Here is a 26,363-nt window from a genome sequence, read left to right on the forward strand (position 1 = left end):
TCTTCCCCACTGGGAAGGATAAATCGGGCATATTTACCATTTGTATTTGGCTGCTGACACTGACAGTAACTCTGCCCAGGTCTGCTGATGAGATGTGGACAGAATGATGTAGTCAGCGTACTGGCTCTATCATAACAGATCCACTGGAAATAAGTTTGAAGTTCATTGCTAGTACTGTCCTTTGCTCCCTTTAAGCACACTGTTGTTTGCTGGCACTTTTGTCAGGCCATCAAGTAGTTACCTGTACTCCAGTTGCTCATGAAAGTTGTCTCCAAAGAAGTTGGTAAATCCAAATAAGAAATAAGGACGTAGGCAGGTTAAAGCATAAAGACAACATCTGTAACAACTCAGTATAAACTTTGCACCTCAACTTCTACAAGGTCATATCCTCACTACAGCAAAAATTAAAACCAATGAACTATCACAAAAGGAAGTATTTCCTTCTGTACATTATTTTTATTATTTACATAATACAATATAGCATAGATGTTGGGTAGCTTATGTGCAATACATAAATAAGAACTATCTGTACATGTTTGCATACCTAATAACTCAGAAGAACAAAGTTAGAAGCAAAAACCTGACACTTTTAATAGTGAAGTAAAAACTAAGACTGAACACTGGCAATAAAAATCAGAAGGTCAGGAGTAGCGCCTTGTGTACATACGTAACTATTTACAGATGGGAACAGGCATTACCACAACACTAGTCTAAAACTGTATTTGTTTATATAAAAACACAAGTTTCATACATCACAAAACCCCCTTCCATTATAACACAGAAGTGATATATATTACCAGACAAGCATCAGTGAAGAATACTGCCTTTTCTAGAGTTGTTATTGTACAATGCCATAGATAATGCAGCCCATGCAATACACCCGAGAACACTACAGTCCTATACCCAAGTACAATTAAAAATGATAAAGCAGCCCTCCAAGAGTGGTTCCAGCTACCACTACAGCAGCCATGTTGGGTATGGTTTTCCATGCAGAATGGTGCAACTGTTATTACATTTAAAACTACAAAAATTAACTCCTAATATTCTTTCGAACTCGGAACACACAGAACAGAAGTAGTATATGAATAATAAACTGCTCTAATACTTCAACTTATTTAGACCCGTGTTGCTTGATAGAGCTGCTGTGGTATGTCTAGAAACATATGTAACCTTATTCTGTAAACCAATCTTATAATACTGTGCTACACATTTTTAGCTATGCAGGGAAAAGCAGACAACTCTGTTGCAGGCTAGTTCATAAGCTCTTAACAGGACATTTCATTTGGGAATATCTTTTCAAGATTTCAAAGTCAATGTAATCTTTTCCGAAACAATTTTCTTCTTCTATGTATCTGATTTTTTCCATTTTTCTCAGCGCAATTGTTAAGTGGCTTAAATATGGCACCAACACTCATCCTTCTGGGATGGTGGACCCTTCTATACAGCTCACATTCTGCTGGAAAATTAAAATGGAGTGTGGAAACTAAAACTAGAATGAGATTTTAAATGATAGAAGTAGACTGCCACCGTTTTGATGTATCCTTCTCCAAAACAGGCCAGTAACATCAGCCAAACACTAAATACCTCAAGCACATCTGAAAAGGCAGATCTGCTGCATATATGCAGACAGCACACATCTGTTTGGCACACGTGAACTAGAGTCTGTCCTCTGTGCATGTGTATTCCTGTGCAGCTTTCTGATCATCCAACTATATTCTGGGAAGGGCATGTATATTTTCAAGGGCTGTATCTATCCAATTCTGCCTGTAACAAACACCCAAACACTTCGAAATATCATTTAGACAGACAGGACTAGAAGTAAAATTTTGAAGTACAAAGGAAAATGGCCATGCACCTGCTCTTTCATGTTTTTTAGGATGTATTGAAAAAAAAAAAGCCCCACAAAAAGTCAGTCAGTCTTTTCACAAGCAGGTTAATTTATATTCTCTGAATTTTTTCAGCCACAACAACTGGATTTTCTTTTCTAATTTTTGCTGCAGCTTCTGCTTTGTAGTCATATGGGCAGTTATGCTTGTCAGAATAACGGTGAAGTCCACAAAATAAGTTTCCACATCGGCAGTCAAATCCTGTACACAGAAAAAGAAGCAACATCACTAGGAAGATTCGCTTTTAATCAGGTTAAAGTTGTTAATTAAAAGCATAGTTACCACAAAGGGGGTATGTTCATCTACATTGACATACAGAGCAAGAAAAATGAATGGCTGCAAATAAATTTAGTAGAACACATAATTTATCAAGTTTAATCTAGCAAGATGTAACTAATCATCCAGATTTGTCCAAAATTGACAAAGTGTTCTCATACCTGTAAGGCCAACCTTCTTCCTGCACATGAAACATCTGTTCTTCTTTGGTTTCGGCAGTTCAGCAGCTCTCTCTTCACTCTCTGAAGTACTAGGCTGGGCAACTGATGGGCTTGGTTGAGTAACAACTATTAAAGCAAGGAAAGGAAATCAGGGTTAAATTTGCTTTTCCTGACTTCACTAGGTATTCAGCAGCATACACGTATTAAAGATTTAATTCACCCACCAAGCCCCTGATGTTTGTTGTCTAAAGTACTTACACAGAGTAGTCTACAAAAATATGAATCAGAAACAGAGCTTTTTAGGTATTTTATTCACCCCTTCTGGCTCTACTCGAGGCAATCAGATTTTCCCCAACACTTCCACCAGCTACAAAATACATAGCACTTATTCATTACACCTATACAGCCTTGAAAATTCCTTCCAGAAATTCCATGTACACATTTAATATTTAAATAAATCATCTGATCAAGTAACAATCTAAAACAGTAACAACACTGTCACAGCTAAAGTTGCTGAACAGAGGAATACCTGTAGAAAATATAACTAACATACTTTAGAAACAAATGAAATTCAGTAATATGTTACTACCACAGTACTGGGTTACTCTGCCACTACTCCTGCGAAGTCAGGTATCTAAAACAGTTCATCAAGACAGCAGCTAGCAAGCCACTAATTCTGCGACAGATCCAGAACACAGCTACAAAACACACAGTTCAAAAGAGCTCTCACTTAAATAAAGTGTAGATTTGATTGAATATCTGCATTTTTGTTCTTTATCCAGTTTTATTGTCAAAGTAGGTATAGTCAAAATGAGTAATTTCTCAATTGCTTCTTTTATGAACATCTTTAAACAAACTTGAGTCAAATTTTACTGAAGTTCTCTGAAGAATAAAAATGTGTCCTTCTGTCAATCTGTTCATTTTATTTAAAAGAGCAATTTTTTTCTCAGAATTCTTTTTTGTTGATATCCTTTTTATATCCAAACTGAAACCAAAGAAAGCTGAGAAAGGTGTGGTTGTACACAACTTTAAATCTGCTCCTGGTACAGGTTTGCTGACCACTCCCAGCTATTTGATAACATCTACTGTTCTGGAACAGAACAAACTACAAAATGCATTCCAGAATAAATGGAGCACATAAGCCTTAGGGACTTATTTGTAATTAACTTTATACAGACAAATATGGTTTGTTAGTTGAGATCTTTTGGATCAGTACTGTTTTTTTTTAAAAGTGTGTTTGCATTACCATTCCTAAGTATTGTGAAAATCAGATCACTATTACCACTAACACAAAGAAAGCTTCACAATTCATTGTACAACAAGAAAGGTCCCAGGCAAGACAACTGCATAATCAGAACAAGATTTAAACATGACAGCCTCTGAGAAGTAACAGGGAACCTTCAGCGCTCATCACCAAAAAATTTCATGCAGTAAAACAAGCTGTTGCTAATATTTTCTTATAGTTTACTTACACATTACAGCAACAGTCCTAATGAACAAACAACCAAGGCCATTTCCTGCCTTGATTTTTTGTCACACCACATGGATCTTTTTTATAAAAAATTTGGGAAGTTCAGTGTTACTGCTATTTTGCCAAGTACAAAGGATAAGAAAAATATCACAGTACCAGTACTACAATCATTACTCCTATTGTTACTTATGCTGATTTTTTCCCCTGAGAAAACAACTTCGTCTTGATTACCATTTTCTAGATGAACAAATATGATCCCCTGAAGTTGTCTTTAAATCCCAAGAAAGCACCAGCTCTCTCTCTACCGGAGAGCCTGTGACCAAAAACCGGGTTAACAACCAGTAATATCACAGAGTATAGCCAAGGTGCATAGTATCCATCAGCTAACAGCCATCAGCTATGGCCTTAAAATGACAAAAAGACTAAACACCTTCCAAAAAGCATGGTCAAATCCTTTTAGATTTGTTATTGCTAGTTTGTTTAAAAATGAAATGCTAATTGTAAGCCACAACAGATGAAAAGGAGGAACCAGAAACACTCACACAGTTCGCAATTCAGTGTGTAGTTTTCTAGGGGAAAGCCTCATCTGCATCAGAATTAACTTAAAAATTTCTGGTCTGGGAGTATGCATGCTGTTTCAATCATATGCAAAAAAAATGTAGAAGGGTCAAACAAACAGTGATAAAGTGACAAAGTCACTCAGAACATACACTAAGATAAAAATGAGAAGAGGAACAATTTATATCACTGTCTAACATGTCAACAAGGAAGTAAAAATGGAAACAACTTTCCAGGAACTACCAAGTCAAAGCAACATACTAGTAGAACACTCTACCACAAAGCAAAGACACTGGGAACAAATACCATGTAGTTACCAACTACTACAGGTATACTTTCTTCTTTGCATCAAAAAACTGATAACTGGCAGACCATAAACTGTGAAGAGATTAAAGTGATTATAAGAAATTGCAGTGGCACAGGTTGCTGAACAGAATCCTTCCTCCAGAACTACAACATCTTTTAAGAAGGAAAAGCAGTACACAATATGCAGTAATGGTCACTAAAAGGTCCCAAGACAAGGGGACATAGCCCCCCTAAGTCCAAATTAAAATGTTCCGTTATTACTCCCCATAAAGGATTCTCCTGTTCATTTACACCAGCAGATTTAAGTCTGATGATTAATTTTTATAGTGTAAAATTTTCATGAATGTGCTTTTCAGTAATGGCCAGGACAGAAGCAAAGCTGCCTATCCCGCCCCTTACTTAAAGCTCAGAATAAAACTCCTCTTTTATCAACCTGTAGCTTAGATGAAAAATATTGAAAATTGTAGTTGTTTTGCCATGACATCAGGAGCTCATTTAAACTAAACCACTGTTGTTACAATTGCTTTTCACAAAAGGCTTCGTTTAACACAGATGCCAAATCCAGCTGGGGAAGTACAATTCCAATCCTCAATACATTAAACTAATTTCATGCCAGAAATCACACAGTGTTAATCAAACTGCTCTAAGTGATTTCTGTATCATCACCATGGAACAGGCAGCAGCAAAATACTGAAAGTTCGAAAACAGTCGTTACTAGTACCTGTAGATCTGCTTCCGCAGGAACCGTGTTCAGAGGAAGCAAACTCCTCACTGCAAAAACAGTTTCTTTTACTTTACCAGAGATTGGCACACATGCACTTCCTCATCCTTACTCCAAACTGGAGGAAAAGGGATTTGAAGGATAGATTGTGTGGGACAGCTGACCTGAATGCACTAGCCAAAGGGTTATTCCACATCACAGAACATCCTTCCAGGAGGGAGTTGGCTGGGAGCTGCCAATCACTGCTGGGGCTTGGGCTGGGCATCAGTCAGCAGGTGGTGACCATTTGTAGTGTGCATCACATGTGGAATTTCTGGGGTTTATTCCTCTATCTTCCCTTTTCATTAAAATCATTATTGTTGTTATTATAATTGACATTGCTTATTTTACTTTGTTTTAATTATTAAACTGGTTTTAACTTATCCCACAGGGTTTAGGTTTTTTCCCACAATTGTCCTCCCCACTCTGCAGTGGGGACTGAGCAAGTGGCTGTGTGGTACTTAGTTGCGAGCTGGTGCTAATCCACGACAACAATGTATTTGTACATAAAATTTTAGTCTGAAAAGATGGACAGTACTTATTATGCTTTATCAAGCTTCCTGAATGTAAACACCTTTCTATATTCAGGAACTACAATTGCTATGCCAACCCAGGTCCTGTAATGAAAGGCCACAGAATAAACTTCCATCAAGCTTACTTTCATGCCAAAGAATGGGAATAGAAATATTCTGCAGCACGAAACTCATTTCCCACATGACCAACTCTAACACATGTATTTAATATCTTTACTGCCACATTAATACAACGTAAAGTTTCAGTATCACAGTCATATGGTTTAATATGGTCATCATAAAGATGATGTCTGTGGGATATTGTTATTAAAGTAGTAATAGCATCCTATCACAAACAAGCATAGGACCAGCAGCTGGGTCCTCAGCCTCATTATACAATGTGGACAGCTTCAGGGCTTACGAGAAATTCCATTTCACAAATTTTTCAATCAGGGGCATCTACCAAAGCTACAGCACACATGGGAAATGAAGGAAAGTTAATTATTTTCAACACAATACTGAGTTACCACATCAGACAATATTACCAAGTCACAACAGAACTGTCTATGATAGCAACACAGCTCAACTACTACAGCCCTAGGTGAAAATGAAACGGAATTACAACAAGACCTAAGGCATGTCATGTACTTCACCATCTTGAGCCTACAATATCTCATAAGCTACTTTACTTAGATCTTACTCACAATAATACCTGCAACACACTGTACACATCGCAGATGTAACACACTGGCTCTACCCACAACATATGCAAGGGTTTCTCAACCTGAATGAAGGACAGCTCTAAAATAGCTCTAATCGTAATGGCTTGGTAGGAAGTCAAAAGATGTGTGCCAACCAACCACTGCCCACTGCCTTCCAACACTGCTACTGGTGAATTTGGGAAATGGAAGGGTAAATTACAGCATGGGTGGAAGTTAACAGTAAATGTAATTTACACAATACCATTATCAGTTCATTTTCTGGTTTACTTTTTTGTAAGCAGTATTACTTTGCAGCTGTGGGTTTACAAACAATAATTAATCACACTACTCCCTAAAACAGAGCTATTATTGCCTTAAAAAAACCCACAACCCAACCAAAACCTCCTGAAATAATAAAAACAAAAAACAACCACAGAAAGTACCTTGAACGTCTGAAACACACACATGCTGATACTGTGTCTGAAAACTCTGACAGATCTGACTAGAGGCTGTTCATTCAGCAAGATAATGACATACAAAAGTGCATAAAATGCTGAAAATATGCTGTGATTTGAAACAAATCAATTTTTTAAACATACTTGTTTCCAAAGCCATTATTTTTAGTGGTTACTATTAATTTAACTCTCTTTTACACATTTATTTCCATTTAAATACCTCCTAAAACAAGCAAAACAAGTTCCTTAAGAAAGGGTTCCACTATGCCTTGCTAGCTTGGTAGATATATTGCTCTGACAGCATAACCCACGAAACGGAATAGAGTTTGCTAAATTTTGCATTTAATTCCTACAACTCGGCAGGGCAAAAACGCAACTGTGAATCATATTTCTATAATTCAAGACTGTTAAAATTCAATCCTTACAAAGTACAAAAGCTTATCAGAATCCTATAAAATCTGTATTGTAAATAGCATTAATTTATGAGTTTGAGTTTGGAGATAAAGTTTCTTTGACATGAGAAATTCAGACACAACTGCACTGAACACATGGCACTGTTCAGTTATGAAATTGCAACAAAGCAAGTTGAACTAAAAAGTTACAGTTACATGAACACACAGCACCTTACATAAGCGAATTACAATCAACTAAGTGACCAACTAAGTTGACCAACTATCCATCATGCCTGCCTTCAAATGTTAAGATACAACTAATTGTCTCAGCACCGTATTTGCTACCAATGAATCCAGGTTGAAACCTCAACCTGCACAAAGAAGAAAAAAAAACCTGACTCCCCTCCCCAAAAATGAAGAAAATCTAACTTATTATGCTTCACTGTTTAATTTTTTCTCAACTCCTCCACCTTCTATACTCACTTGTTTCAATTCCAAAAGCAAGCAAGTATAATTTTATGCTACAGACTGTTAAAAAAATTAGTTGATCAGATGTAATTCTATTTTTAACTTTCTGGCTTGTAAGGAAAACATACAAAATTTCATTTGCTAATGAAAATCTGCAGAAGAGGATGTGACTTGATACTGTTGAAGATACAGTTATTGATCTGTTACTACCTGGTAATAAAACTGTTGCTAGGATCAGACTATGCTTACAGCCAGCCTGTGATACATTAACTACTTCATGACTGCAGCATTATCTCAGAGAATTACACCTCACAGGAAGTATTAGCTTCCTTGTTATGAAGTGATGCGAATTATTTACCATTGTTTCAGTTTGCCCTTGAAAGGAAAGACATAATAGATGCTACTGGAAAAAGGAAGATAAAAAAATCTGCCTAGTCCAGACACAACAGGAATTTTGTATAAAAAGTCTAGGCCAGCTTCTCTTGCCTGCAAGACACAGGTCAACATACCATTGAATACAGCCAACATTGGTTATTTAGGATTTCCAACAAACACTAAGAATAGTATACAACAACACTATCTTATGCTGTCTAGGATCTGTGCCAAACCATAATACTTAAAAGGGAACTTGGACATTAGAGCAGGTGAGGTTGCCTCACAAATTTACAGGGATGTTCTCAGGAAGGTAGTTTTGCTCTTCAAGTTTTTTCCAGAGACATTTAAGTTCTTTGGTAGTTTTTCAGTGATCTCTACACAAGCTTGTGACAGCTTTTACTGGTTTCAACCTGTGAGATTATTTATTACAATACGTAAGTATCTTGAGCTGCTTTGGATTTCTCTCCCATTTTTATCAATAGTGTGCTATGTGACACTATCATACAGTTGACTCACAGTACATGAAAAACAGGTAATATATCAACAATAACAAAAGATTTCCTTTACAACTGGTAACATGACAGCAGTTCTAAGATTTAAAGTCACTTGTGACCTCATCACTACTACCATTTTATGTATTGCTATTTCCTTCTTGTCACATTCAGGTAGGATTTCATAACAAGGCCCAATGGGTTAATGAATACTGTATCAAAGTCTTAATTATTTTTCAGTTACATAATGAAAGCCTCTTCAGACAGCATCAGTTACAGGAATTTAATAATTGCAAAAAAGCCCCCCTCAGTCCATACATAATGAAAACCCCAACATATTGTATAACTGTACTGTTCGTGTCAGAGAACCTTGACTTAGCATGACTTATGCAAATGGTAAAATCCTCTGTACAAGCACTGAGCAATTAAATATCAAGTGTCAGAGGAGTCTTTGTCAGCAAAGATATAACTACATAAAAATCACTCTGATACAATGCTGAGTAGCATCTGCTGCAATTTTCATGTTACTGACTTCATAATGAAAACACGGATTTTATCTTCAGCTTGAATCAACAGACTTCCTACTAAACGTCAGCTTTTAATCTTCAAAACTGTGCCACAACTCTTAAATACATTGTGGATATGTTTAAGTACAAATCAAGCGTGTTAAGATGTCCATTTGAACGTACTGATATAGATTTAATCACTTAATCATTTAATTAGTTGTAGTTTAGCAAGCTATCCCTCCCTCCATGGAACAGTTTACACTTTGAAGTTTAACTACTACAGCTGTAACAATCCAGCATGAGAATAAAACTGTTAAATGATAATTAATACACAGTAATTAAAGCGACAACTATCCTACATTCCTGGAACAATGCTTTGGTTCCATCTACTGACTACTCAATAAGTTCGAGAACCCTAAGCAGCTTCGTTAATGTTTTTAGGCCACATATTCCTTTTCCCCACAGCCTCATTCCTCTGTAGAATGGAATTTATTAAGCACCGTTCTCCAAACGCAAAAAGTCATTTTGACTGCCATGAGTCAGCTGGAATTGTAGTGCTTGATAATACACAGAATCTCAATAGTTTGATTTCAAAACTGAACACCTTGACCAAATGCAATTTTAGAATGCCTCATTTTTAAAAACAAAGGTTTGGGATTCAAAACCACTCACAGGGGTCAATTTTTTTTACTAACATTGAACATGTATCTTAAAGCTCTGTTCTGGAACTAGTCCTTTTTCTCAGTTCTGAGGAGAGAGTACTCAAAAGCACCCTTAACACAGTTCCTCAAGACCATCACTGCAACAGGAGACAGCTACTCAGAAGATAAACAAACCCTCCACCTTGTGTGAAGTCACTGCTCGTACCCAGTGTTATTTTGAGAACATACCTGGCTCAGTCTCTGTTTTGGGTGTTAATTCTTCCTCTCTTGAAATGCTCATTTCTGTCATTTGCTGTGTTACAGGCAAAGCGGCAACAGGCACGTTTCTGTTTAAGTACAGTGAAACACACAATTTACATTAGTTTTACATTCATGATAAAAGCTTAAACTGTCCAGTCTAGACCTTAATAAACTACTGGTTCAATTACTACTGATTCATTTTCCTGACATGTGCTTCTACTATCTTCAAAACAGATTTTTTTACTGTTTTAGTTTCCACAGAAGAAAACAGGCAAGCTTGTAGCAAATTATTTCAGCAGATAAACAAAGAACATTCTTTTAACTGAATCAGTGCAACAAATATTTGAATAATTTTTCATTTACACAGATTATCTTAAAGCCCTGTCAGGTCACGGGTCCTTTTTCCTCTGCAGACACTCACTATGATAGGGCAGGATTGCTGCAAGCCTTCAACCTGCTGCATACTCAGCTCATTCAAACCTCATAGTAATACTTCAGTTTTACCTTGTTTTTTCAGATGTGCTGCCAGCAGCACCTTCACAGTTGTTTAAGCTAGTGTCTGCTCTCTGTACAGATGCAGAGTCTGAGGTAGGACTGTTTGAGCCACTGCTTGTTCCTGTACAACAAGAATTTGACACGTTACAAACGAATTGTAGCAAACACATTAGTCAAACAGTCTCCCATACAGCTATGAACTGTCTGTATAAAATCTTCACTGCTACTGCATGTTACTTTTTACTTAAAGACATGGTAAACTGTTAAACAAAATACAGACCGCATAAGAATACACTAACAGAGGAGGCTAAGTGGGAAAGCAAGTTATGATTGAATGCCAAGCAAATCAGAATACATTATACAGAAACGTATTTTTATCTTTACTGTGATTTAAAGTAGTATTCTCTTGGATATTCATTGTTTTAGTACATAACTTTCAGAAGTTCTCCTAAAAAATTTTCTAGGATTCCTTGTAATCTTCCATAGTTTAACTCTGAAAGAAGCAAAAAAAAAAAAAAAATCAACACCACATCCCCTTACCCATTGGGCTGATTCTACCACTATTCTGCTGTCGCTGAAGATGTTCTTTGTAGCAAACAGAACACATTCCATTTGTCCTAGGATTTCCATAAAATCCACATCCTGTAGTACACAGCATAGGCCCTGGGGTCTGGTTTGTCTCCTGAGTCATCTCGATGCTGTAAATAAAATCAAGAACTGCATTAGGAGCTGGCATGTCACCAAAATCAATTACAGGGTTACAGAATTAAAAGTATGTCTGCTCACCTGCCCCCCAAGTGATATCAGCATTCTTAAAGAGGGTTATACGAATGTTAATATGCCATTCGTGATTCCAATTGTATTGCTAAGTAATATCATTATGAACCATTAAGAGAAGAAAAAGTACCTGTTGGGCACTGAGCTGCATGTACAAGTTAATTTAATTTGACAGCCAAAAAACCTCCTTAATTACTAATCTCTGAGCACTAACAGAATGCAGAATAAGCAAGACCAAGTTTATACCCACAAAACAGTTCTGGCAAACTATACAGCTTACTTTTCCTAACTCCTCGCTTTTTCAGTGCCGAACTCGCGTCATTTTGAGGCTAACTCCACTACTAGCAGTTCTTGCTCTCACAATACTCTTCCAAGAGAAATAAAATTAACAACTTCAATCTGTTTAACAGCTTACACACTTACAAAAGAAAAAAACCCCCTGTGTCTTAATAAAGTTATAGCAAGACTTCTGAGCCTACCAGAGGCAGTCAGTGCCAACTCTCTGCCAGACATAAAAATTTTCACCTCATCATCTGCTAACCTCTGCAAAGCAAGGTTAGTAGAAAACTGCACAGCAACCAAATGCTTGATTCCCAAGGACAATAAAACTGGAACACAGTAATCACACAATCTGCTACAATTTGAGGACATGTAAGAATACTGCACTAAAATATAAATTTAGTAGAAGCCATGCATATGGCACCCGAAGACATTTTAGTGTAAACTTTAGATTGAGTATGAAAATTGCAACTGACAGCTGCCTTTGTCTAGCTAAACTAAACTCCTAGCATCAAAGTAAACCAAAAACCAGAAGAAAGCAAACAAGCAAAATTCATCTGCTTGCTTGCTGGTGGTCACAGGACCCAATTTTCCAGATATAAATAGCTGTACTATTTATGGCTTTATAATACCTTCCAGGTATAAATAGTGTCTTTTCAGGCTACAAAACAGCTTCACACTTACTCTGACACAGTTTGGCAGACACACACACCAGGCAAGTGAGCCAGAAAAAACATGACCCACCTAGAGAAATCTAAAAACAATCCTGTCACCTATACTGTAAGACCTATATCTGTATAATATAAATAAAGACTGTACTCCAGCCTTCATTACTAAGTCGGTAAGATCTAAGTGCCACCGAACACACTGCCAACACCGACCTCAATCTACTTGCTTCACTTCCAAGTCAGTGTGCCACAACAGATTTCACCATTTACTAAATCTTGCTTTAGGTACTAACGCTACTATTATCCTACTACAAACTACATACTCCGCAGCTCCTTTTGTCTGCACGTTCTTCCACCACTTGAAATACGTGCCCCTAACGGAAAGGTCAAGTCGTTGCTACCCAACGCTGAACAAGTCGAGCTTTTCCAGGCTCCGGGATGCACTCCGGCTGTCACTCGGGTTCACTCCAAAGGCGCCCACCTCCAGCCGCACACTCACCCCGGCCGACCCCGCCGCCACGGCTCTGCCCCGGGCGCTCGGGCGGCAGACGAGCCCTCGCTGCCCGCTCGGTCACATGGCGAGCGAGAGTGCGCTTCCGCCCATCAGGCGGAAAGTCACGGGCCTGGGGCGCCCGGCCGCCCCCGCCGCCCGCTGAAGTCAGTCCCTATTTATATCTCCCGCAGGCCGCCGGCTCTGGCGGGAGGAGGCGCCAGCGAAATCCGACCGCCCTTCCCTTCCAGGGGAGAGCGGGTGCTTACAGGCAGCCCAGAAAATGCGGCATCACCAGCCCGCCGCCTCCCGCTGCCCTTCTCCCCGCCAGCGCTGTGGTCGCTGCTGGGCGTGACCGAGGCCCGGAGCAGCCTCCGCTCCACAAACGCGGGGGTGGTTATACCCAACCGCTCCTTTTCGAGGAAAGGAAACAAGATCATTGAGAAAGGTCTCATTTCACCAGCAGCAGCAGGTCTTCACCTCAGGGCCGCGGTCTCCCGAACATATTATCCCGCCGGCAGCCCCAGCCGCGCTCCCCCGCCGTTACCGCCTCAACGCGGAGAGGGGGCGGGTAAATCCCGTTACCGACCCCGGCCGCGCTCCTCAGCCCACCCCCACCCCCGCCCCGCGGCCTCGAGGCCGTGACCGGGCCGGCCCCGTCCCGCCGGGCTAGCCAAGTCTGCGGAGTAACGACACAAACGGGCGCTGAAAACAGCCATAAAACTCGGGCACTGCCTCAGCCATGGGCCTGCTGACCTCAATACCCATTTGCCTCAGCATCTCTCTCCCCAAGAGAGGCCACGATTAAACACGAGAAGCACAGAAACAAAACAAAAGGAGGGTGGCACAGGCATTGCGTGAGGCCCTCGCCTGTCAGGGACGCGCTCGGCCGAGGTAGAGCCCAGGGTCGGTAGGGGAGAAGGGAGCCGGCACCGGGCGCTCCCCAGGCGGGTGCAGTCCGGTGGCTGACTCAGACAAAGGGGGGGCCCCTGCCAAGAGCCCGCAGCGCCTCAGGCCCTAACTGTGGCCCCCCACTCCCCCTCGCCTCCCCCGACGCCGGGACACAAAAGACCAGGGAGGTGTCGCGCTCAGGAGCGGTGGTGGCGGGCGGGGATGACCGGCCAGGCCGCTCCCCGCAACCCCCTGAGTCACGGTGGCTCCGTCGCCGCCAGGCCTCAGCCGCCGCCAGGCACAGGAACCTCGACGTCTCCCGCCTGCACTGCCCCGCGCCGTGGGCCAGGCGGGACGAGGCGGCCGTAGGAGCCGCCCGCGAGGAGGCCCGGGCACACCCCGCTGCCGGAAAGGCCCCAGGGAGCCGAGCCCAGCCCGCCGCCCCTCACCCACCTGTTCCCGGCGGGGGCCACGAACCCCGCGGCGGGTGCCGGAGAAGGCGCCGCGGACGGCTCCGGGCGGCTGTCGGGAGCGCGGGGGGCGCCGAGCTGGCGGCCGCGCCGCCGCCGCGTCGCTCCTTTGTTCCCGCAGCGGCAGCGGCGGCCGTGTCGGCAGCGGCGCGAGGCGGGACCCGCCGTGCGCGGAGGGCGGGCGGCGGGAAAGCGCTGGAGGCGGGGAGACGGGGAAGGGGAAGAAGAGGACGGCGAGGAGGAGGAGGAGGAGGAGGAGGAGAAAGAGGAGGAGGAGGAGGGAGGAGCGCAGCCCGCCCGGCGGCCGCGGCTCCTCCCGCTGCCCGCCCGCCGGTACATGCGTGGTGCTGCCGCCCGCCCGCTCCGCCCGTTGCCGCTCTGGGGCCGTGAGCCCCGCCCTGGCCGCGCGCCCGGCGGGTCCCGCGCGCGTCACGGGAGCCCCGGGGCACGGGGAGGGAGGGGGAGGGCGGGCGGGGCGGGGAGGGCGGGCGGGGCGGGGCGGGGCGGGGCGGGGGTGGTTTTTCCGTGAGGGAGCGCCTGCTCGCCGATAGGCGTCCGCGGGATGTGGTCTCTCGGCGTCGGCTCGTTGCGTAAAATCGTAGGGAACGCAGGTGGCCCTTAAAATGTAATTTTCTAGGGTATTTTTTTCTTTTTTATTTGACCTAAATTTACCTTACAAGATCTTGTGAGATCGAAAGCAAAAATGCAGCGGTATTACCCCGAAACAGAAGAGACTTTCAATTTAAATTCTCAATTATGAATTTCATGGCCAGCTGTCTGATCACTCTATCCTTTCCCTGCTCTGGAGGTCCGACCTTCACATATTAAAAAAGAATAAGGAAGTAGCCGCATATTTTACTTAATCCAATGCTGAAGAGCAAATTATGCCTCCTGTTTTGAAGACTATCTTATCTTCTAAGAGGCCAGTATCTTCAAAAATACTGTGAGGTTCACAGAAACTGCCTTGAAGACAGACCTCTTTAACTCGGGATGTTTGGAATATCTGGGACCTATAAAGATAGAACACTCCCAGGGTAAACTTAGTATTTTATCTAGAGAATAAAAGATACTTGCGTCTTCGAAACCACAGCTTCAGAAGATTTTGGACCTCATGTTGCTTGCCCAGTGGCATCACAAGCAAGTTACGCTTCTGAAGAAGCCGGTGACTGGTTAGAGACTGATCCTTTTGAAGAAGTCTCAAGTGAATATCCTCATTGTAGAGCAGAAACATACCACTGCCACTGTCTTACAGCGGTTGTTCCTGGTTGTATGTTGTGAATTGTTCAAGAATGTGGGCACCTAGACCTTGGCAGGTGAGGGAAGCAGGAAATACCTGGTCTGAGAATCTGAGGGTGACAGGGTATGGAGCAGGGTTTTGGGCACTCCTCTGAAAGAGCAACCTCACCTCCTGATGAAAGGCATCTGCCTTCCAGAGAGACTTGAAGCGTAGCATCCCTGAAATGTTTTGGTGGTGATGCATTGTTTTTAGACATAGATGATGAGCAGTCCAACTGAGGGATAAGCGCCCATCTTTCCCACAGATTCTTCATCTATGAAATGTGTTGGACTGCCTTATGGTACGTAATTGTAAGCTTTCACCTAAGATGACTAGCAAACTATATGTGACCATAGGGCCTATATATTTCTGCATCCAACTGTTTTCTGCAACACTGCAAGGAAGAAGCCCAGGTGTTTCTTTCATCCAAAGCATTGCATTTTTTTTTAAGTTACTCAAATCATCTAAATCAGTGTACATGAAAGGATCCAATGGGGTGCAGGAAGAAAATATTAAAACTTTAGTAAAGTATGTATGTAACTGATAAAAAATATGTATACTAAGGATGTTTTCTCCACAATGTTTCAATAGGAATGCATGATCAAAAGAGTTTGGAGATGACCGATTTAAATTATGTCAGTTGTGTGTTTGGGTTTTTTGTTTGGTTGGTTGGTTTTGTTTGGTTTCTGGTTTTGTGCGTGTGGGTTTTTTTGTTTTGTTTGTTGGGGGTTTTTTTTGGGGAGAGTGCATTTATGCAATAGAAGGATTGACTATTTGCTTTATTCAGCCATGCATCTTCCTCTTAATTATTTTCTTGAGAAAATTGCTGTACTGATGGTGTGTATCCACTTCTCTTGATAGTCTTAATTTTCTATATTTTCTTTTTGCTACAGTTAAATATGATCCAGGTGTAGTCACTCAGACTGCAGTGAGTTTCTGCCCAATCTAGTATTTTATTTTATATATCTGACAAGCAAAACATTTCCTTAATTTGCCTTGTTGGATTTCTCTGTATTTTTGAGTATCTCCTAGGCAAAGACCAAGCTGTACTTGTGGTGTGATATGACCACACATCCTGATGCAGAAAGCCTGAAACAGGACTGGTTCTCAGTCCTGGAGAATCAAACATGTTTTAATTTTTCCCACAAGAGATGAGTATTTGCAGGTGGACATTGTGGCTGTAGTGTTGATAGATAAAGAGGTCAGAGGAGTGAGGTAGGCAGAGAAGCTGCAGTATGAAAGCAGGTGAATCTGCAGCACCTGTTTGTTCAATACAGGTGAGTAATGTCCCAGTTCACATAATGACCTTGATGGTGGCCACATTCTTTTGTCTGTGTAGCTGTACAGACCCTGCTAGCCTACCCAGCTCTACATGTGAACAGTGTGCCTTTCTTAGTACCATTATTTGTGGCTGATGTAAATGTAAACTAGTCCTTTCTGTCCAATACTGGGATGTATGTGATACAGAAGATAAATTTGTCAGACACAGCAATCACTTAGATTTCTGTGTGACATAAAAAGGTTCCTGTAGCTTCATTTGAAGCAGTTCATCTTTCTATCTTTACAGAGTGGGATTCTTTTGAGCTAGTTTGGATATGTGGCTTATCGTTTGCTTTTCACGGAGATGTAAATATTTGGCAGGACACATTGGTAATGGTCTATGAATGTCCTCATTCAGTCTAAGGAAGAAAAAAAACCCCACAAACAACTTAACTTTAACTCTCCTCACAGAAGTTTTCAGGACAATACTATTTTTGTTTTCTCTGGTGCTGGGGAAGAGCTCAGGAATAATTCATCAATTTCCTCAGAAAATAATGTGTAATCTCCCTTCCCTGTACTCCAGCACTTTCATGTGGTGTTCAGTGGGGATCCTGTGAGTATCAGAGTGTAGGGTTAAAACCAACTTATAAAATTTCCTGAGGGAATGAAAATTCTGGCTGTGAGTTGGTGGAACCATAAAAGAAACTTACGTTTTTAAGCTGCTTGGATCCTTCACACAGAAGAGCCCCAGGAATTCTTATGCCTTGGAGCTAAGACTGGATCAATGACATAGAAAGGAAAAAGCTTTACATCTACTGCTATATGGGGACTCATGCAATACTAGCAGCATTGTAATGAACAGGTTTCTGGGGTATTGCATATATAGAGAAGCCACAATTATTTTGTGACAAATATGGAGCTTTTAAAAGGCTGTGATTTTAAAGGCTTAACTGAAGCTTGCTTATCGGGACAAAAATGTTCCCCAGTAACAGGAATAAAACAGGCTACTGCTACGAGACTAGAGCTAATGTGAGACAGTACTCTGAGTTACTGGTCTTTGAAAATATCCTTTCTGTTTACATTTCCAACAGGCCACAACTGAGGGATGGGAATTATGCTAACTTTTCACTGACAGATGCCTTTCTGGAGAAAAGCAATTGATATCCTCTCATTCCTAAGAGTTATTTACATTATTGAATTATGTTATAACATTACTTAAATTTTGTATTATGTTATTCATAGTTTTATTTGAATTTTGTAGCTGGATATGGGTACATAACAATCCACCTAATTTGTGATTAAAGAAAATAGTAATCATTATCCAAAGTAGACTATTAAATACAGTTTAACTTCAAAGGAAAATAACAATTTTACAAGCAATGTTTCTGTGCTTGGAAAATAAACTACATAAATAAACAGGAAAATTTCACGCGCTTTAGATGGACATACGTAGAAACAATGCATGTTTTGAGGGAGATAACATAGTGAGGGCAGATTTTCCATTTTGATACACACTTTCTCTTTTTTACATCTTTGCACTGAGGAGAGACTGCTTCAGTGCTGGAAACTTAAAAGCAGTTTGTTTGAACTTTGGCTCAATTCTAAAGTGGAGTCCACAAATATCTGCATGCCTGCAAAACTGGATGATTGGCAGATAATTTTTTTCTGCAAATCTAGGGGCTTTTTTGTTAAGATACTTTTCTGGGACAGTAAGGGCCAACTGAAAATTTGGTCTATATTGTGTCAAGTGTATCACCTTCAAAAAGTGCACGTTGCTTGGTGAAATGGAGAGCATCCATGCACTCCTTTTAACCAAAATGCTAACATGGTTCTGAGGTCCTGCATATTATTCTGGATTTTTTAAACATTCAGTGGCATGTGGAAGATGGAGTTACAGTATTTCAATGTGCTGTACTGTATGCATGTATGTGAAACGACATCGTAGCACCTATTGCAGTTTAAGGCGACTTAATAGGCATTTCTCTGTAACCACAGATACTCATTAGTAAAGTTTCATTAACTGTTAAGACCAAATTTGTACATATCACTAGATTTGAAAGCATTCCAGAAAGCTTAAATGTCTGCATTGTATCCCCTAGTCTTTCTGCTGTAACTCACACAGAGTTGTTAAAACAGAGGTTAAAACAATGCTTCCCCAGACAAACTAGCAGTTGGGTGCACAGCCAGACTGAGACAGTCTTTAAAGAAGATGCTTTGGCAAAGTAAGCCCCACCTTAAACATGAGTTTAATGTGTCCTTCCAGGGTATCCAAAGTACATTATCTAGAGATCTGTCTAGCCAAAATTCTTAAATTTTCTTTTGAAAATCTTCATTTAAGTGACTTTTAAGAGTCACTCAAGGAAACCAAGATGCGTATTAGTCTAATTTCCACAACAGCTAGTTTCATGTAGTGACCAGTTTGGACTTCTGCAAAGGAATTCTTTGCATGCCAGCCGAATATTTTTGCTGTGGCATTCTCAGATGATGTTTACTTAACTTAGGAATATAAAAACTTTAATGAAGAACTTACTCTCACAAGCCATTTGCATCAGACTCTTTTAGAAGTGTCCATGTGCCTGTTTAGGCAAATCTTTAAATTCTATGTAACGGTCTGTTTTAAAAGTTTTGTAAATGAAAACAAATGCAGGTAATTTTCATTAAGATGGTGGTTTGACATTCATGTTTTATTTCCAGAAGTAAGATATGTTTGGAAAAAATACATAGCCACTGCTGAGAATGCAGTTTGAAACATAAAGAACATGCAAAATTAGCAATTCTGAGAAAGCGTTCACTTCATTGCACTCTAAAGGCACCACAAACCCAGAGAAAACTTCATGTTATCTGCCTCTTCATTTCTCAGCACTTGGAGATTTCTTTTTCTGTGTGTTCCTGACCCAGTTCCACATATCTGATGGCACCAGTTTCTAGCTTCTGATTTTTCCTTTGATAGTCTTACTACAAATAAAGAAATGAAGAGAATTCACTTATAAAAAAAATAAAGGCAGTGTTTACCCAGAATATAAGATGCTGGTAATACAGAAGTGAATGCAGATGGCAGCAGGGAGAACTGTCTATTCAGATTCACTTACCAGACTGTCTTGACATTTTGGGTAATGCTTCATGCTTCCCTGCATTTTAATCTGAAATAATAAAAAAATCCAGTAATTACAACTTTGATCTTTAATATCAATACATAAAATGCATAGCCTTTTTCCTGCTGATGATCTCATTACATTTGCTGCTTCTTTTATAAAGCCCCAGTTGCTTGGGATAAGATGCATTTCTCTCCTGGACTGAAGAGGGCCTGCTGTACTGGGATCAAAGTGGGAATTATATTAAACATTTCTAGAAATCAGGTTAATCCCTAATATGGATTTATGTACCTAACTTTAGTTGAACATTTTTACCTAATAGACTGGGACAAGAGCACATGATCACAGTGGGAGAATCAAAGGAAGACCACAGGAGCCTGGTGTCCTGCGATTTTTGTTTAATCCATAGGAGACTCCATTAGTGCTCACAGTGCTCCTATTGAGAAGCAAATTTACTGATATGAATGTCTCTTTTTTTTACCTGGTCTGCTGGCTCCTGATGGGATGCACCTTTCTCAGAGGGGAAAAAGGGTTCTAGCACAGCAGACAGCAGGGCTTGTTGATAGAGCTTTAAACTACTGTGAATGGGGGAAAGGGGCAAACCCAGGCTGTCCAGTGATGAGTGATGGGATGGTGTGCCAAAACTTGAAAAAACAAGCACTTATGGGATCCCTCAATCTGCTTCACCAGATGTCAGCTACAATGTACCACACCTGAAACATTTCTACACCAACGCACAACACATCGACGATAAACTAAGAGAAACTCTGAGTTTATCGTCAAAGCTCAAAGCTTTGGCCCAGTCCCAGAGACTTGACATCAAGGGCATAAGTGAAACCTGGTGGGAACAAGTCCTGTGACTGGAGTGCTGTGTTGGACAGTTACAGGTTCTTCAGGAGGGATAGGCAGGGCAGAAGAGGCGGAGAAGTGGCACTGTATATTATAGAAGGGGTAGAATGTTTGGAGCTCACAGGTGGCAATGGCACAGCTGAGTAAGAATCAAGGGGCAAACAAGTAATGCACATATACTGTGGGAGTCTGCTATAGACCTCCCATCCCTCCCAGGACAATAATGCTAACAAATTATTCTTTGAGGAACTAAGGGACACTTCCAACTCAACTACCTTTGTCCTTATGGGGGACTTCAACTTCCTGGAAATTAACTGGGAGCATCAAACAGCTGGTACAAACCTGGCCAGAAGATTCCTAAAAAACCTGGATGACAACTTTATGGAACAGGTCCTAAGAGAGCCAATGCAGAAAGATGCCCTCCTTGATCTGCTTGTCAACAGAACACATGGGAGAAGTGGAGACTGGTGGCCATCTTGACCACAGAAACCATGAAGTGGTCAAGTTTAAAATCTCTGTTGACAGGAGGAAAGGTGCCACTAAAACCTCAACTCTGGACATAAGCAGAGCAAACTTCAGGCTGCTCAGGGATTTAGTAAGGAAGGTCCTCTGGGAGAAATGTTTGTGCAGCTGCTGAGGTCCATTGGTCCTGGTCAATTTTTCAGCATCACCTCCTAAGGGCACGGGAGCAGGCAATTCCCAAATGTTGGAAGTCAAACAGGCAAGGCAGAAGGCCAGCTTGGCTGAGCAGGGATCTTCTCTTGGATATAAGGCAAAAAGAAAGGGGTTGCCCAGTGTAAGCAAGGTCAGGTGATATGGGAAGAATACAGAAATGCTCCTTGCCACTGCAGGGAGAAAATTTGTGTGGCCAAAGCTCAGCTGGAGTTGCAGCTGGCCAGAAATATAGAGGACAATAAAAAGAGTTTTTTCAAATATATTAGTGGCAATAGGCAGTATAGAAATATCAGCATTGTTACAGGATGAGGATGGTCACCTCCCAAACAGGGACAGAGACAAGGCAGAGGTGTTTAACACTTTATTTGCCTCTGTTTTCATACACAAATGACAGACCAAGGGGGTCTCATGGCCCTGAGCTGGACGACCATGACTGTGAGAATGATCAGTTCCCAGTCACTCCTGAAATTGTGCAGGATCTAGTGCTCCAGCTGCATCCCTACAAATCTATGGGGCCTGATGGGATTCATCCCAGAATCCTCAAAGAGCTGGCTGACATCATCACAAAATCTCTTTTGATGATTTTTGAGCAGTCTTGGGAGTCTGGAGAGGTCCCAGCTGACTGGAAGCTGGTCAACATTGTTCCTATTTTCAAGCAGATCAAGAAGGAGGAGCCTAGAAACTATAGGCCTATCAGTCTCACTTCAGTGCCTAGTGAAGTTATGGAGAAGATTATTCTGGGAAGTATTGAAAAACACCTGAAAGACAATGCAGTCATTTGTTAGAGCTGGCATGGCTTCATGAAAGGAAAGTCCTGCTTATCAAAATTGATTTCCTTTTATGACAAGGTAATCCACCTAGCTAATCAAGGGAAACAGGTGTATGTAATCTTTCTGGATTTCAGTAAAGCTTTCAGTACTGTCTCTCACAGGATCCTTTTGGACAAAATGTCCAGTCTACAACTGGATAAACACATCATATGGCAGGTGATCAATTGGCTCACGAGTCAAGCACAGAGGATAATGATAAATGGGGTAATGTCAGACTGGTGACCTGTCACTAATGGGGTTCTACAGGGCTCCATCTTAGGCCCAGTACTCTTCAACATCTTCCTAAATGATTTGGACGCGGGACTGGAAAGGATACTAAGCAAGTCTGCAGACCATACAAAACTAGGAGAACAAGCTCCCCAGGGAACTGGTCACAGCACTGAGCCTGAGAGAGCTCAAGAAGCGTTTGGACAATGCTTTCAGGCACATGGATGTGACTCTTTGGAATGGTCCTGTGCGGTGCCAGAAGTTGGACTCAATGATCCTTGTGGGTCCCTACTGACTCTAACTGACTGTAGTGGCTTGACTCCTGGACAAGCAGATAAATGTGAATGTGTTTCTTTCCTTTCCAGCTTGCAGCTGTTTTGTAGCAGCGCTACTGTGTGCTCTAGGAAAAAAAAGCAGACAAAGGATTGACTTGTCCACGTGCTGCTGCCTTTTCTTGTGTCCAGATTTGGGCAGGAGGGTTGTGGAAGACTTTCCATGCTTCTGGCTCCCATCTCCCCTTTGTGCAAGGACTCTTCTGATTTCAACTGTAAAATTAGTCATGCTTGTAAGTGCTTGTGCCAAGCGGATGAGTTAGTGACTTTGAGGAGGTTACAGTCATGAACTGTGGCTTTTGTTAAAGGATTTAAATGGATTGCTGACTGGTTACTGGCTCAAATCTGCAGAGCTCACTGGGTTGTATTTGTGTGCCTTTGCGTGGCATTTTACCTGGTGCCAGTGTCTGGATACTCTGCTTACTCCTTTTCCCCTAATCAAAATTCCAAATTATTTTTCACAGTGTGGGCAGTGGATTTGATATGACATGTACTTTAATTTCTCCTCCCTACCTTTTACTTGCTGTTACACTTTGGAGAAAAGATGCATGTCATTGCTCTCACATCTGAAATACCTTTTGGGAAAGTTTATCATGCTCCTTTTTCTGCTCTTTAGCTGTGGACTTCAAGCCCAATCCCCATCCCACTGTAGTGCGTAAAATTATCCCTTTTAATTATGACACATAAAAATGCCTCTCTCTTTGCCTTTTTGTGGTCAGAGTAGAGTGAAATTACATCACATAGCAGGGTATCAGGGTGTGTAGGCAGAGCACAGGGGAAGCCAACCTACTGTACAGTAATGAAGGGCTGACAAAAGAGCCATGTGGGGCTCTGGTCACACCTTATCAATTGGAGGAGTTACCTGGCAGCTCACAGGGGCTGGTAGTAGAAATAATCCTGTGGACTATCTTTCCAGAAAACACAGCATTATAAAAACGTGCATTTAACTGAGACCCTAAAGGGTGAAATGATAAGAACAGAACAGCTGCAAAGGTTTATATTCATCTTTGATACGCAGTCTTGTTGCAAAATGTGGAATATGTAAAAATTTTCTTAAGAAAGGATGTTCTTTGATGTTTAATCTTTGTACACTTTCAAACCTAACTAACAAGAGGGGAAATTTAATCCGTGAAACAGATAACAGCTAACAAGCAAGCTCTAAGTGATGTCTATGTGTTAGAAAAATAAATCTTTGTTAAAGTTTAGGACTTGATGTGCTTGAATGATCTCAGATCTAGGGGGAGGTTACAAAGGGTTGGGAAAAAAGGGTGCCTGCTGTTAGTGGGCACAAAGAATGCAGAATTTATGGGACATCTGTTAGAACTCCAAAGATAAGGAAGAAACTAACAAAGCCAACTCAGCAACTGTGCTGAATCCACTCCAGCTGAGTAAAAGGTAATTCTGGCAGGGAGACAGCACGACCACCGATTCACAGCCACAGACCCAAGTAACCTACCAACATAAAAGAAGAGGAAGACTGAATATGTGGACTAATTAGCACAAGAAGTGAGCGAATCATTAACCAATTGAAGATAGAATACTAATTAACAAGAGAACTATGTAACTTGTGGGCCATGAACTCTAATTCCTTTGTTTGCCAAAATGCACAAATTGTAAAAAGTTTTGGTAGTTGGTATGCTTGATTTGTGGAATTCCACTGGGTACCCAGGCTTGTGGAACTCTGAAATAAATAATCAATGTCTCTCTCAGCTGTGTAGCTACTGGCTTGTTGCACACTGAGTAATGAATCTGATTTTTGCAGACAACAGTCTATTTGTACATAATCTGTAATTACTGTGAGTCATTGCATGTGATTGCATCTCCAACAAGGACTTTTTCGATCCTTTTTAATATTGATATTAATGATTTTCAGTATATGGTACTGCTTACATTACTGAAATTGAAAACTTAGGTGAAGTTTTATAGCATATTGTAACTTTGGGGATCATGAGACCATTAATCCACACATTGATTCATGTCTGATGTTAGGCAAACTCTTACTGGTTGAGGGAATGAACAGGAACTGTCTGTTAGTGGTTATCACCTACTGAAGAATCTTAGCATCTGCTAATAACAATCTTGATTTTTCTGAAAATTATCTGTGCACAATCTTCATCAGTGTCCCTTGGTTCAGGAGCTCCTGAAAGATTTTTTCATCTGCTTTTTCAAAGGTTACATAAACACTTCCTAATTTTCATGCTTTTTCAGTTGTCAGTGATCTCTGCATATTGGAGTTTGACCTACAACTAGGCTAGCAAATCCCACAGATGGAAATAAGGATTCTTGAGCAAACTTAGTGAATTTGGGTGTAGTAGGGGCCAAAGAGCTCTCCAAATCACCTTTCACATGGGTCTTTAACAGAGATAAGGAATCCTAAAACTTTTCTCACTATTTGAACTAAAGCAGTGACTGGTAGTGGTAGCAGCCCTATAGACTTATGTTTCCTAAAATGCTAAACAGCAAAAACAGAGACATGTAATGCAACCTGGGCTGTTGGCCTCTTTTGATGGATGACATACAGCGCTCTCCTTTTTCCTCCCCTTTTCCAGTCTGGGAGGCTGAGTATAAATATGAAGATGCTCCAAGAAGAATAAAAGTTCCAGGCCTATAATGCTGTATTACTTTCAGCTTGTTCTGCCAATGAACACAGGCTTTGTTGTTGTAGCAGCTATTCATCTGCTTTTCTGGTAGATGGAAATTGCATTCAATCTTTCCCTACTTCCCTCTCAGTGCTCTCCAAGGGATGCTGTCTTGAACCTATCCTCTGAGGAGCTAAGCACTTGCATTTTGCAGGAGCTACTGATCTTCTCAGAGGACCCAGGCTATGCAGTAAATGACAAATTATTTTTCTAATGAAAAGAATATGTTGGAGGATTAAATAAATTAATATTTAAACAAGGCCCTTGAGGCAGCCTAAGACACTGTTCCTAAAGAAGCACAGGCATTTGAAAAGACGCAGAGGAACAATAAGAACATATTTTTAAAATCAAAATCTCATGGAAAAAGATCTTTGAGGCTGGGACGATGGAATACAGATTTCAGTTCCAACTGTAATTAAAACCATAAGCTTCTGTTGTGATCTGATTAAAAAAAAAATCCAGAAATCCTTATGGAAGTAATTATTTGACCCCTTGGTGCACCACCGAAAGAGAGAAGAAAGCTCCAATGTCATAAGTTACTTCATATGGGCAAACTCCTTTACCCACCACAAGCTCCACTGATTTTACTGATTATTAGGGTAATATGGTCCCAGACATGAACTCGTTACCCAGTGTGCAGTGCCAACTGACACACCAGGGTGAGGTGTTTCTATTTTTTATTCTAGTTTGCACAAAGTAGAGAACTCCATGGTAACTTGCAAAATGTTGGCTCGTCGATCATTGAAACTTTACATTGTTCATGCATTTTAACAAACAGAGGCATTGGCATTCATTGGTTACAGATTGCATGACTTTTTTCATTATTTAATGCTTGAACCCTCATTTACTAGTTGTATCTCTTGCTTCTCATACTACTTAGTCCGCAGGTGCAATTCTTCCATCCACGTGACTC

The 26,363-nt window shown here is 41.1% G+C and overlaps 1 protein-coding gene and 1 long non-coding RNA gene across 5 annotated transcripts; both read right to left on the bottom strand.

The window, feature by feature from the left end:
• Positions 1 to 436: 436 nt before the first annotated feature.
• On the bottom strand, positions 437 to 14,645 carry ZFAND5 (zinc finger AN1-type containing 5). 4 transcript variants are annotated; one of them, XM_027662882.1, is made up of 6 exons: positions 14,274 to 14,645; positions 11,256 to 11,413; positions 10,725 to 10,836; positions 10,209 to 10,306; positions 2,324 to 2,449; positions 437 to 2,087 (listed from the first exon to the last, which is right to left on the bottom strand). In XM_027662882.1, exons 1-6 carry the CDS (start codon positions 14,627 to 14,629, stop codon positions 1,939 to 1,941), a joined length of 999 nt encoding a protein of 332 aa, XP_027518683.1. In that variant the 5' UTR covers positions 14,630 to 14,645; the 3' UTR covers positions 437 to 1,938. The 4 variants fall into 4 exon arrangements, with proteins under 4 accessions (XP_027518683.1, XP_027518685.1, XP_027518686.1 ...); XM_027662884.1 differs by lacking the exon at positions 14,274 to 14,645 and adding an exon at positions 13,410 to 13,463 and having other exon boundaries at positions 1,869 to 2,087; XM_027662885.1 differs by lacking the exon at positions 14,274 to 14,645 and adding an exon at positions 13,390 to 13,411 and having other exon boundaries at positions 1,869 to 2,087.
• Positions 11,550 to 12,753, bottom strand: LOC113956375. The gene is made up of 3 exons (XR_003530825.1): positions 11,972 to 12,753; positions 11,773 to 11,859; positions 11,550 to 11,580 (listed from the first exon to the last, which is right to left on the bottom strand). It is a non-coding gene; the product is annotated as an uncharacterized LOC113956375 (long non-coding RNA).
• Positions 14,646 to 26,363: the final 11,718 nt, after the last annotated feature.

The sequence above is a fragment of the Corapipo altera genome, unplaced genomic scaffold (assembly GCF_003945725.1).
Source record: "Corapipo altera isolate COAL_440 unplaced genomic scaffold, ASM394572v1 61167, whole genome shotgun sequence".
Lineage (NCBI taxonomy): Eukaryota > Metazoa > Chordata > Aves > Passeriformes > Pipridae > Corapipo > Corapipo altera.

Bases quoted from the DNA above. Each gene is read 5' to 3' on its own strand.
- ZFAND5 (XM_027662882.1), bottom strand. From the start codon at position 14,629: ATGTACCGGCGGGCGGGCAGCGGGAGGAGCCGCGGCCGCCGGGCGGGC. The intron at 10,307-10,724 runs GTAAAACTGAAG...GTACTTAAACAG, and splicing joins AGCACATCTGAAAAAACAAG to AAACGTGCCTGTTGCCGCTT. The intron at 2,088-2,323 runs GTATGAGAACAC...TTCTGTGTACAG, and splicing joins GAAGAAGGTTGGCCTTACAG to GATTTGACTGCCGATGTGGA.